Consider the following 14118-nt stretch of genomic DNA (forward strand, 5'->3'; position numbering starts at 1 on the left):
GTAGGAGGGAATGTGCAAGAGTGAGTGGGAAACATGAGAGGGAGAGAGAGAAACATTGCAAAGTGATGCGGACTTTAGACTGGATAGGCATGGGTATCACAGGATGAGTGAGTTCAAGGAATGCGAGGGAGTGATGACACAAGAGTGAAATATGGAATTAAAAAGGGTAAGGAGTGAGGGAATGTACAGGAGGATGAGGGAGCTGAAAGGACTATAGGGAGTAATGAAAGTAAGACGGAGACAAGAAGTAGGTAGGAATGGGAATGAGGGAGGTATCTGTGAAGGAAACACGTGTGATATAAGTTTGGAAACGAGCAAGGGGGCAAAGGAGGAGGTAGTTCAGAAACTGGGGATGCAGAAGCAAGAGTATCAGAGAAAGACACAGTGCTGAAAGTAACACAGAGATGACAGTGAGAAAAGGAGAATACAGTGGAAAGTAAGATGAACCGAAGAGAGATATTTAGCCAAAAGTAAAATCAAATGTGTGAGAGAGAAAGGGGTGGTATAGGTATTACAGCATGTGGTGTGTGCAAGCTGAAGGTAAAGATGAGGAGGGAGGGGAGAATGAGCAGGAGGGTGACAGTAAAACTGGAAGAGATAGAGATATAGTTTAGAGAATGAGAGTTTCAGAGCTGGAGGTAAGCAGCAAATTGGAAGAGAAAGGGAGAGACTGAGGTGCGAAGAAACCCAAGAGAAATAGAGGAGAGGGAGAATTTGTCAGAACAAGTAGGGGAAGTGTGAGGGGTCATGACAACAGCGTGAGAATGGGGGACAGAAGCTTGTGTTTGAAGAGGAAACTCAAAGAAATTGATGAAACCGGAGGACATAAGTGGAATTAAGAGAACTGGGCGAGAGAACAGATCAGAAAGGGGGATTGAGGAAACTGGGAATAACAGAAATAAGAATAACAAAGGTAAATGACAGCAGTGCTGGAAGAATAGGAGATTGAGTGAACTTTTCAAAGCATAACAGGTGATGAGCGAATGACAGCTAAGATGAGAGGATGAATGAGAAAGATTGATTGAGAAATATTAGAGGCAAAACGACCAGTAACATGGTCCATTGGTGCACTATAAAACTTGAATTTTCACTACCACAAAGGCACCACGTTTGCTCACGACCGTCTATGAAATGCTCATAGCCCTATGACTGTGCCCTGGATCTCTTCATGTCACCAAGCATTTCCCCTTTTTAACCTATAGCTCTATTTTGTAAATCAATAACATCAAAAATTGTTTTATTGTCCCTAATGTCTCCCTGACCGCAGAACGTGTTGATCTCCTTGAAGCTATTTGTATCAGTGAAAACCTTGCTGCCAGCTTTCAGATAAGTTATGAGTGCGAGGAGCTTTAAAACAGTGGGTGGAAGGGTGACCAAATAAGAGCCCCCCCCCGTAGCACATTGCAGGGGGCCCACTAAGGTTTTGTAATGCCACTGCTTTGTGGGTAAGGCCTCAATCAGATAGCTTTTTGTTGTCCCCGATCGTGAACAGATCTGAGGGTGAACCAGTTCCTCTAACTAATGTGGTGTTCCCATTTGTGACTCTCCACTAGAGTCAGGCTGAGTTTATCTGTCTGGATGTGGGGCAGATCCGGTAAGTGATACCCAGTTTAGCTCGATGTTGTTGGCTCACATTGTAACTGGGCCTCCTCTTACAGAGGCAGAGATCTCGTTCTGCCTTGCTTCAGTATGTGCACTGAGATTGTGTTAAGTGTTCAGTTTAGGACTGAGGTGTTTAGTGGGTATGAAAGAACGCTTTCAGGCCCAGACGAGCGGATACAAGCACCAGGACATTTATTTGCAGCCTCTGTTTAGCCACTAACCATTTGCCTTTCATCGTCAATTCTTGAACATGTAGCACCCAACTTTCATTAATGCATCTGTTGTCATTACCATGCTGTATACCTTGAGTGGGGCCTTTGTATGATGATGTAGCATTCTGCACAAAAACAATGCCTGCTTCGGACACCAGGTAACAAACACCTTGTTGTCTCCTGCTGGATGGGTAACATTCAAGCAGCAAGATATGAGCCCCAAAGGTGTCTTGGGTTGCCAAACTAGGACAATGGAGACAGCCAATATGGAGGTGGCTGGAGTCACCAGCTTTGACATTGATTCTGTCATGGCAATGCTTTAGATTGGGATTTACGGTCCATCGCAAAACCTGTTTTGCGCTGGAAAGTAGAACTAAAGTAACACAAAGTAGTGTTACGCACAACTTTGTGTTACCTTGTGACAAGAGGGCATTCCATGGTGGTACGTGGCCGTTGTCTTGCAACCACCCATGGTATTTGATGCAAATTGCTTTCTACTAATACTGATCTACATGGATTTGCTAAAAATAACGAAATGCCTCATCAAGGCAGGCATAACACTGAAGAAACGTTTCTTTTCCTTCAATCTTTTCCAACTTTGCATGCATGCTACATACTGTACAGGACTTAAACATTATTAACTATTCCAAAGCATAGCATGTTGTACTGAAAGGGCACTTAAATCTATGGTGAAACAGGAGGAGGAACTAGGAGGGTTAATGATAAATTATGGAGTAAAATATATGCTAGAGTAGCATAGCATTTGGGGCCAAATGTATAAAGCATTTTTCAAGTTGCAAATGGCGAATCTGGCCGTTTGCGACTTGAAAAATGCTGTTTGGGATGTACAAAGTCCACACTGCGATTCGGTAACTTGTTACGGAATCACAGTTTGGGTTTTGCGATTCGGTATTAGGAAGGGGCGTGACAAGGGCGCTCTTTCCTAATACCGAATAAAGATGGTATGTATGATTGTTTTGTGATGGCGAATGCGGTTGCAAAACAGTTGTAGTTTGCAGTTCCCACAGACCACTGCCTGCCCTGAAAAAATGAAAAGAAAACTTTTCATTTTTGTTTTTGAAATGCATCTCATTTTCCATTAAGGAAAACAGGCTGCATTTTTTTTTTTAAACTGCTTTATTTAAAAGCAGTCACAGACATGGTGGTCTGCTGTCTCCAGCAGGCCACCATCCCTGTGATGGCAGCCATTCTCAATGAGGTCGCCAATTGCGACCTACCTCATGAATATTCATGAGGTAGGTCATTTGCGACCCAATTGGGAATCGCAAACAGTGTCATTGACACTGTTGTACATCACGTTTTGTGACTCGCAAATTGCGAGTTGCAAAACCTGAATTTCGTACATGTGGCCCTTTGTTTCTCACTACGATGCATCTGTGTACATCGTAAAGATGGCGAAATGTTTGCTGGTTCCTGAGGGCTATGTTGGAGGGAGTGAGAAGCGGATCAAAAAATATAGATGTGTCCTGACTAAAGGCTTGGGACCATATTAACAAGGCCCATGGCTCAGGGCAGCGGAGCAAGGCCTGTATTTATACTTTTTTTGCGCCGCTTTTTGACGCAAACTTGCAAAATACATATTTTGCAAGTTTGCGCCGTTTTTGCGTCAAAAAGCGGCGCAAATGCGGCACTAAAAAAGTATAAATACGGGCCCAAGTGCCTTGATACAGAGCCCTGCGCCATTGGGAAGAGGCAGAAATGCGCCATATCTACAAGATACAATGCATTCCTGTTCTCTGCCCCTGCTCTCTAATTGCTGCGATGCATCAACGCTGGCACACTTGCACCATATTGCAAGGGTGCCTGCGTTGTGGGGATGATTGTTTTTGTGCAGGAAAGGAACACTTTCCTGCCCAAAAACAATCAATGGAGGCAATTTCCTCCTTCAATGTGTGCTGCAGAATGCAGCCCACAGGGAAAGATTTAAAAATGTGGAGAAATAAAGATATTTCTCCTTGTTGCATCACTCTTATGCCACCTGGGCTGGTGTAGGCTTTTGACACATTCCCAGGTTTACAAAACCTTGTAAATCTGGGAATGCGTCAAAATCCATGGATGTTGTATGGGAACATCCGCACAACATGGATGGAAATGCCTCCCTGACGCAAAGTAAGGCAACTCAGCGGCTTGCGCTGCATTGCTTTACTCCATATCTACAAGGTCATGAAAAGCCACACAAACTGGCTTTGTAGACATGGGTCAGCAGCCTGCGCCGCCGATGCATCAGAAAAAGTGACCGGCAGCGCAGGCCGCTTGTAAATATGGGCCTCAGTTTTTCTGTTCAGGATCACTGAGCTAGAACAAAGAGGGGTGTTTCCCTCCAGCACTCCAGCATATAAACAAAAGGGATGGAACTAAAAAAGTGTATTGCCATGTTTTATATAATACGCTTCCTGTTGCCAGGCTTTACACCCCACTCAAATTTATGTTCAAAATAGGGCTAAACCAAGATTATCCGTGACTGACATTTCATAAATCATTGAAAACCATGCTTTACCATGAAACTAGAAATAGGACTTAGGACCAGATGTGTTACCTAGGGTTGGAACAGGAAAGCTATACATTTGGAAAATGTCAGCATCAAGAAGTCAGCGTTGCTTTGTTGTTTGCTCTATGCGCTAGACGTTGGCCTCAATGTCTTCAGAAATATTTAAATAAAATAAGTTACAAAAAAATCCCAACAGAGCAAGAAAACCTTAAATGAACTTCCTGTACCTGACAAGCACTTGCGAATAGGACGTCACACAGATCATGCCAGTGTCAAGTGTCTACAAAAGCCACTTAGCAGCCTATTACACGGGATGCACAGGAAACAATCAAAACATATCAGAAAATATACAAGGAGATCGAAAAGGAGAGAAGTACATAGAATGGGGAGAACCATGGGACTGAAAAACGATAGAGGGGAATGAGTGAAAAACAATGAAAGAAAGAGAAGGTGAGAGATGATGACCAAGAGATGGTGCAAGAGACAAAGGGGAACAATGAAGAGAGTGAGATGCAATAACCAAACGAAATGGCAACCTAGGGCGTGGGTCAAAAAACCCCACGGGCCTCATTTACGAGAGGCCCGTGCCGCCGGAGCGTCTCTTTTTATGACAATCCGTGGCACAGGCCTCTCAGTCATACCTATGAGGCGTCTCAAAGCCACCCTGCGTGGTTATGAATGGCCTCAAAGATATGGAGTAAAGCAAGGCAGCACAAAGCGCTACGTTGCCTTACTCTATGTCAAGGAGGCGCTCCAAGGGCGTTGCGGTGGGTTCTCCCATGCAACACTCATGGGTTTTGACACATTCCTGGATTTACATGGATCTGTAAACCTGGGAATGCGTCAAAACTGTGCACCTTCCCAGGGGAGGCGCAATGAGGAGAAATAACAATTTCTTCTTGTTTTTCCTGTTTCCATGTGTGCTGCATTCTGCAGGACACATAGAAACAGGAAAACTCCTCAACTGATTGTTTTTGTGTGGAAGGTGGTCCCTTCCGGCACAAAAACAAGCGCACCAACAATGCAGACACTTGCACACCATGGTGCAAGGGTGTCTGCATTGGCACTAGGCACCAATTTGTGCGCCAGTTCTTGTAGAAGGGACAGGAATGCGCCGTATTTCATTACAGCACATTCCTGAGGAGTGTAACAAAGGCCCCTGTGGAGCAGGGGCCCTGAGCCCCAGGAGGCCTCCTCACCACAGTAACATGGCATGAGAGCTCCTGAGTGAGTCTGGAGGGGGGCCCTCCATGTCCTCTGCAGGGGTGTCTCCTCACGTTTCGTTACACCAGTGCATTCCTGCCCTTTCCATTTGACGCAGGGCAGTGTAGCAAAGTGACTTCACTGTGCACCTCCCCACCCCCCTGAAAAAACTCGTCATTGAGGCCCCAAGAGTACACAACTGGTTAATGAATGAGAAAGACATGAGCTGAGAGAGAAAGTGTAAAACACACTGAAGGAGAGAGAGATCTTGGTAAAGAGTCAGCTAAATAGAGGCTATGGAGAAAAAGAGGGATGGGAGGCTCAAACTCAAACAAATTAGAATTATGCCTTTCGGCATCAAGGCTAGAAGGACAGAGATACCTCAGCTGAAAGAAGGGAAATGGATCAACAATAGAAAATAAGAGGCCATCATGGGAAGAAAAGAAACACCAAAACAGGCAACATGGTATCAAAAAAACGATCATCAGCATACATAGGAGGCAAAGTCACTGGTCTGCAAGACCCCAGTGACAATGAAAGAAGGAGTACACAGAAGAGACCAAAAAGCCAGGCACTGCGTCACTTAAGCATAAGTGGTGCATTTACTACTTCCCAGAATAATCCCAAACGAGATATGCGAATGTGTATGGAATTGATTAGTTCTGCTTAGCTTGTTTTCTTCTATGGTTAGGCGCCCTGCCAAAAGGAGCTAAGATTTGGAGTGCAACACCCCGGCAGAGATTATTTTCTGAGTTCATCCCTAAACCATGATACCCCGTAGCGTGCTTGCCAGATGTGGGACTGCGGAAACCACGTACTCACCAACATCTTGGTCTGGTACACCTCCAAGCCTTCCAGGAAGTTGGCCATGAAGGCTTCGGGCTTCTCCTTTTTCTGCCCATGTCTGCGTTTCCTTTGCCTGGCCTCCTCTTCTTCCTCGCCATGGGACTCTGCCTGCTCTTCTTCCTTGGCCTTGTCTTTCTTCTCACCATCCTCAAGGCTGCAATGAAAGCCAAACGAGAAAAGTAAAAAAAAGAACAAGAAATAGTTCCTATATGGTGTCCCCAAGGAGGCACTAAGTTTAAGGATGCCAAACATTAGGTGGTGTCTATTTTGCTGTGTTGCCAAGTTGATCATGGGACATGAGGGTATTGGGAATGGCGTCAGGTTTTCCAAGAGGCATAGTGAATGATTTTTGCTGAAGAAAAAGAAACATAGTTCCAATATAAATCAAGAATCACTGTTGGGTCAGGGGGTGCAAAGAAAGACTTTTCAAGGTACCCACAGCCCTATCTCCTGTGTAATAGGTTACATAAGAGCACCGCTGCAGCCAACTGGAAGCTCCCATTCAATAAGGTGAAGTGCCGTGCTCTCGGCAGCTACAGCAATGCTTGCAATCTCAAGGCAACGAGGCTAGGGCAAAAGGGATGAGATGCTTTCCACACTACTTCCCTTTCACGTTTCCCAGCACCGTGTATTACAAATCAATCAAACGTAGAGTTTGGGCAATGGCTACACAGTAAACATGGTATCCTCTGTGGTTTCAGCAACATTAGAGACATTTAGGGATCTTTCCTCCAATGCAGGCTTTAGGGACCAGCTGGGCTGAAAGTAAAAGGCCTATACAAGTCAGGCGCGTGTGTGGCCCTAATGCTTGCATCAAACAAAGGAAAGCAAGGAAATAATTTCATACCAGTGTCCTTTTCAATGTCCTCTGGTCCCTACGACTGTTCACTTCAACTTCAGAGTATCCTCTGGGATACTCCGAGTTTCGTTGTCAACCATATACAGAAGGCGCCTAGTAGTATCTGAGAGTGTTACAGAGAGCATCACATGAGAACTGACGCTGGAATATCTCTAGCACTTGTGATCAGATGAGACAACTTCAATGTTGGTCTATTTCTTGAATGCAAAACTTTGGAACAGGAGAGAATGACAGAGCACCAGTTCTAGGAGAACGTAAACCATGTCTGTTCAAGGGTAATGGTGGACATTCAAAGAGTGTTACTGTACTCAGCAGATGGATGTGCTGTCTTAGCAGGCCAAGGCAATACAGGCACTGCATTCACGGCAGTGACATTTTCAGAAGAGTAACTTGTAGCTTCAATGCAGAGGCAGGTCAAACCTCTTTGTGGGAGGCTGCTGCACTTTGTTTTAACTTCAAATGATCCGAAGCCATCAGCGTCGTTTGTTATCACTGGAGGATCTAGAGGTGGCCTTAACATATTAGGTTTTGGGACACCACTCTCCCATCTATACGACTAAGGCTTATCACACTCTAAGAGGCTCAGTGAACACATGCAAGTACTGTGTTACTAATGACATCAACAATTATGGACAGAGACTTTGGGGGTTATTACAACTTTGGAGGAGGTGTTAATCCGTCCCAAAAGTGACGGTAAAGTGACGGATATACCACCAGCCGTATTACGAGTCCATTATATCCTATGGAACTCGTAATACGGCTGGCGGTATATCCGTCACTTTACAGTCACTTTTGGGACGGATTAACACCTCCTCTAAAGTTGTAATAACCCCCTTTGTCTGTTGTTGGCCCACAGTGTGTACATCTAACCACGCAGCCCTTCACCAGGTAAGGGGAATAAAGTATCAGGGGCTTTGCCCTTAAACATGGTACTTCTTCAGCTCTGCATTTCAATGTCTGTCATGAAGGCACTGAGACGACACGCAAGTCGTAGGGCATTTACCAGCATGTTCTAGGTACATTTTAAAACCACAGAAAAAAATTGGTGTGAGTGTCTTCGTAGTCGCCAAGCACCCAGTTACAAACCACTGGACCTTTCAACACACCTGAGGCAAATCTTTATTTAATCTCATTCAATTTATGTCTATATTCCTCCCAGGTGGTGCCACTTGATGCCTTGAGATATGAGGTTCAAAGGGACTGAAGATGCTCTTGGGGCTGCCTTCACACTTCCCAGTGGAAAGGAGCCGTTGTGAACTGATGCCACAAGGTGACATCCAGTGTTCAGTATCAGTAGGCCCCTGCTGCTGTAAACAAAGGTGGAAGGGTACTGAATGTGAAGGCACCTCCCACTTTCCACACAGTGTCAGAGAACTGTTTGGCATGCAAATCGTAGAATTCTACTGAAAACAACTAACACAATCTCTTAACGAGAGACAACGGTGGTTCAACATAAATGCCACATTTTTGTCAATCTCAACACCTTCAGCGACATATGCTTGGACACCAGCCTCAGCTGTTGATTGTTGGAAGGGCAGTGTGAAATGGGTCTGGAGTGCTTGACTTGGCTCCCACTGCATGTACTGCCAAAGAACTACACACCAGAAAGTAACAAATAGTGACTTACTCAGCCTTCTCGGACTCCTGCTTGGCATCGTCTTCGTGCCTCTTTTCTGCCTCGGCAGCCTGCAACCAGGAGATAGAATAATCAGCCTTTTAAAAGAGACCACTTTTGATTGCATTACTCCTAAAAGGAATCAATGAGCTGGCTCCCTCTCCCTGGCATTTGTACCCCGCTGCCAGCTTCTGTCATCATGCAGATTAAAGGCTGCTCGTTTCGGAAATAGTTAGTGTGAGCACGATCTGGGGGAGCCATGCAACAAAGCCCTTCTCAAGAATCCTTCCCCTGGCGATTCTTGTCAAGGTGTCTTTCTGATCTGCAGTTGGCGGTGCCCTGTTCGACCCCACACGAGGGAACACCATCAGAGCTGCATCGACTGAAGCACTAAGCCCGCCGCAGAGGTGGACTGGCGTCTGTGAGTAACTCATGGACATGCCCAGTTGACTGATGCTTCTGAGATGTTGCTAGGACTGAGTCCGAAACATATCACCTACGTGTGAGTGGCTTAGCTAGAGTCCTAGTGGTTATTTTAGAAGCACCTTCCAAGTCAGGCCTTCCTGCGCCTTCAGCTCAGATTGTTAAATGCCTTCAACCCCTCCTCCCTCTCGACTGCCGGAGCAGGAGCCCATGTGCTGATCATGTGTACCTTGATTCACTCTATAACTTTTTCACATGTAGTCGTCGCTCCTCTGCACGTGAAGCATGCCTCAGTGCTCCTCGTATGTCACCTGATAAGCAGAACCCCCTCTGTCACGCAGTCACGTGAATGGTTAGATAGGAAAATAAAGGTATTTGCCCATCAACACAGTGTCACTGGCCAAGATTTCAATTACATTTCCGAATGTTTGGGTGCAGTTCCCGTGCCTCACCTGCAACTCAGAAATGGTTCCAATCGATTTACATGCCACGTCCTAGGACTTCTCTCGGCTGGGTTCAGCCCTTGGTTTCACATGCTTCCTCTACTCCGGCGTTTGCCTGTGCACTTATTGTGCTTATGCTTAGTGAGAACTACTAGTGAGTATGGTTAAGCAGCGCCTCCATGCTTCATTCGGGTCAGTTTGGGAGGCTTTGGTGCTCACGTTCCATGATGTGTTCGTGGCTCTACAGCTGTCAGACTTTGCGCCCACACTGTTTAAGGAACTCAGGGGCATAATTAAGAGCCCCTAGCGACTCCTTGCGCCACATTAGTGTCCTTTTTATTAATGCTAATGTGGCCCTACGAGGTCAAAATCCCCGCACCATCTTTACAAAGTGGCGCAATGCATGCATTGTGCCACTTTGGAACCCTTTGAGCTAGATTATGCCTGCACTAGGCATAATGTATCCAAAGGGGGCATTTCCCCGCTAGGGGGCCAAAAATATAGCGCAAGGAAACCTAACAGATTTCCTTCCATCATTTTTTCCACACCTTTAATGCCTGCTCAGAGCAGGCGCTATAAGGGGGTGCACCATTGTTTACAATGGGCCCCTATATACAAATGTTGGTGCTACTTCTGCAGAGTACAGCAATAGTGTCATAAAAATGCTGATATTGCCCCCTACCCTGCGCAACGGTGCGCCGTATTTTAATGGTGGCGTTAGGGGGTGGTGGTAAAGGGCACAAGAAAAGTGGTGCTGCACTGTGTGCAGCGCCACCTTTCCTAAACATTCCCCTCAGTGAGTCATTTTCATTGTGCTTTGTGGAACACTTCAGCTATATCAATTACATCAGCTCAAGGTCATGCTCAAAGATATTAGGCTATGCTAGCACCAAAGTTATATTCTTAAACTCTAAATAATTTATAGGAAGTGTTGCAGTCTAGTGGCTACATTGCCCCTAGGGGAGCCGTGAGCACAGCATCCTTGCTTGGCCAGATTAAGGGCCTGATTTAGAGAATGATGGACAGAGTACATGCAATCAGGGTTGCAGAGTACTTTACATCCTCCACTTTGCCTTTAGTTCCCCTGGCAAATTTAGAGCTTACCATTGGCTCTGCGGGTTTGTATGAACCACAGTCACGGTGGTCCATACAAAACCATTTAATAGTTTGGTGTGCTTACATCAGGGTAACAGTCACGTGGACCAAACGATTTAAAGTTTTTACTTTTACAAAAACAAACTCCCAAAGTAGGAGTTTGTTTTTGGAAAAGTAGAAACTAATGACACCGACACAATAGGAGATTTCTCCAATCTTGGGAGGTTAATGTTTTTATTTTTACAAAAATACCCTTGCGGTGAACGTAAAAAAAAAAAAAGCCATCAACCACCCTCTCTTAATAAGACAGATAGTCAGATCTTACCTCCGGTGGTCCATCCTCCCCTGGAATGCCAGAGGAAGATTTACACAGATGGAGTACATTTTACTTCGTCAGTGTTAATCTGGTAGTCCACCTAACTCAAAACTGGGCAAGCAGACTGAGATTTTGGCAGACAGGGTAATCTGCCACCAATGTCTAAATCGTGTCCCACGTAATCCTGGGCAAATCACTTTTTCTTCATGTCAATGACTTACCTTGCATTTATAAATTGTAGGAAGAGGACCTCAGAAGCAAGCTAAATATCAGGTGCTATTAGAGTTCATTCTTGTACATTGTATTCTTTCTAGTACCCCTGAAGCTTTCTCTTGGTTCTGAATGTAATTATCTCAGCCAGCATTGAGACAATAACAAGAACATTCATTCATGAGTCTACCTAAAACCTTAGTCCCTGGCTTCACCCGGTGCTTTAAATGGGAAGGTATTGGCAGGTACTGAGTAACTGCACTTCTTAAACTTGACAGCAGCAGCACTTCTCAGTAGGGGTTCAATACTTTTTAATAGGCGAGTGACAGCACTTCTCAGTACAGTTTCACTACTCTTTAACAGGAGAGTATAAGCACGTCTCAGTAGGAGTTCAGTACTTTTAAATGGAAGATTATCTGCACTTCTAAGTAGGAGTTCAGTATGTTTTAATAGGAGAGTGTCAGCACTTCTCAGTAGGGGTTCAGTATTTTCAAATGAGAGAGTATCAACACAACTCAGAAGCTGGCTGCTTATCTGCAATAATGAGTACCTGCACTTTTATGCTTGCATTTCAAGACTTTCCTGCACCCATATACAGCTGAAAAGTCTCCCTCCACCATCATCCGAAGCGTAGTTTGGGGTTTTTCACCTAACAGGACTCTGGTTCACCCACGGCACAAGTCAGACGTACACACAGGAGAACTGTGTCCACGCACTATTTACACACGGTGGACCAGGTCTCCTTTGCGAAAAATGTTGGACCGCTGTGAAAGATACTGAAATTGTTCCAGTGTAATTTTGTCAGCATGGGACACATTCAGCAGCAACTGCATGTTGTCGGCTTTCTGTTCCGATCAGCAACTTGGAGGCAGGAGGGAGCTTTTGTGTTTAAGACTCCAGTGGGCCCAAAACATAGGCCGAATTTGAGGGACCACGAGCTCTCCTTTTATTGGACTTGGAACTTGGACACCAGTGCAATGGAGTGTAAACAAAGGCACACAGTTTATGCATGTTACACAATGTGTTTTTCAGGAGACACTCTAAGCCTCTATGCTACTGTAGGAGTTTTTGTGTTTTATAAACTAGTGTATTATTAACAACATGCAGAACATGGATTTACTCTTAAATTTACATGTATACACTGAAATGGTGCTATTGCATTTGAAACAAATTTGCTATGACTTGTGAAAGTGCTTTTTGCTGGATTACGCTAAGTGGGCCTGAGTTATGTCTCAACGCCATCTTGCTTTAAATGAATGTTTCTTCCTGCATGTTCATCGTTTATTATTTTGGCAGCACACAGTCAAGCAAAGTCATGTTTAATTATTTGTATTGATGTTCTTGCTGCTGTTGGTAAAGACTCTTGTCTAGCTGCAGATTCCTTACCTTTCAATTTCCCAGGCGTCACTTTGGATCCGGAAACATTTGCGTGATTTACCCCACTGTCATTTTGTGACAGGCTTTTTTTGGCATTTTGTGGAATATTTTTGAAGTGTGTCATCCAGAAAGGTAAGATTAAAACCGTGTGGCGCCTGTCACCGCTCCATGTCGGTTATTGGCCCTCAACTTGCCTGCCTATGGTGTCTCAAGCACAACCATGATTTGAAATTGTGCTCGGACTGCCAGGCCATGGAGCCAAACGTTTTGAGGGAGCGGTCCTTAAAGCTGCTTCCGGCCCGGCTGTCAACACCAGAAAGCGTGACTCCTTGGAGGTCACAGTCCTGGTCGAGGAGAAGGTTACAGGACCACTCCACGGGCCCCAAGTCCTCTTCCTTCTACTCGAGATCCTCGGGACACTCAGGGAAGAGGCACTTTACTTCACCTCATCCGTTGGCCAATGCGATGAGCGAGGAACATCCGCGTTCCAGGCACGGTTCCGCAGAGCCATTGCCAGTTCTGACTTTGCGCCTTTCTCCATTTCCAGGAGCCGGTGCGACCCCCACGCAGAAAAAATAATTTTATGAGGCCATGCGTCGCAAATTTAAGAGGGTGACCCCTCCAGAGTGCCTTTGGGCCCTGTGGGGTCAGAGGAGGACCCATCAAGTTCCGTGCAGACGGCTTTGGCCTCGGCTCAGATGGGGTCTCATGGATCCAATTTCAGATCAGCACCGGTCATACCGATGTGACCTCCGGCGTCTATCCTGAAGCCGATGCTGCCAGTGCTGCTGGTGCCCACCGGCGGGCGCCAGCCCCATTCTGATCTCAGGCAATCCAGAGCTGGAACAGCATTGCACGACACCAATTCCGGAGCCAACAGCGCTCATGGGTGCCATATCGTTGCCTGAGCATTCTTTTCATCAGCCAGGCACCTGAGAAGATTGGGAGGGGTCACTGAATGAACGAATCCAATCTACAGCGCGCACAGGGTTATTGCTCACTCAAAGGTTTCCGATCCAGTCTGAAGCTTAGGAAATTCAAAGGTAAGGAATCGGTAGCTAGATGTCTCTATCAGATGTTGTATCATTTTTTTAAATTTCAGGTGTTCCCCGTGCACACACTACTTTGAGTCAATACTGTGATTAGACAAAACACAGATCTCTCCAACAAAAGCTTTAACAACCATACTTATGTTACCATTATTATTATTACTCCTAGAGACTTACGGGACACACCAAAATCTCTGCAGAAGGTGCCCTAACTTGAGTAGATATTTTAAAATGCAGCATTTGCAACCAATTAAGCCAGAACAGATTTACCATCACATTTCTCCTCATTGCAAATTTCTTTGTGGCAGGGTTTAAAAAAAAAAATTAAAAAAATGTATAAGTTGACTGTCAGACTGCTT

At 45.3% G+C, this 14118-nt stretch overlaps 1 protein-coding gene across 9 annotated transcripts in view; it reads right to left on the reverse strand.

Annotated features, from left to right (window-relative positions):
• The window catches only part of RYR3 (ryanodine receptor 3), a 1450647-nt gene that overhangs the window by 157861 nt on the left and 1278668 nt on the right, over nt 1-14118 (reverse strand). For all 9 annotated transcript variants that reach the window (XM_069208992.1, XM_069208994.1, XM_069208991.1 and 6 more), the window contains 2 exons: nt 8859-8917; nt 6349-6526 (listed from right to left, as the gene is read on the reverse strand). In XM_069208992.1, the coding sequence (XP_069065093.1) occupies nt 6349-6526; nt 8859-8917 (237 nt within the window). The remainder of the gene's footprint in view (nt 1-6348; nt 6527-8858; nt 8918-14118) is intronic.

Source organism: Pleurodeles waltl, chromosome 9, assembly GCF_031143425.1.
Source record: "Pleurodeles waltl isolate 20211129_DDA chromosome 9, aPleWal1.hap1.20221129, whole genome shotgun sequence".
NCBI classification, from domain to species: Eukaryota; Metazoa; Chordata; class Amphibia; order Caudata; family Salamandridae; genus Pleurodeles; species Pleurodeles waltl.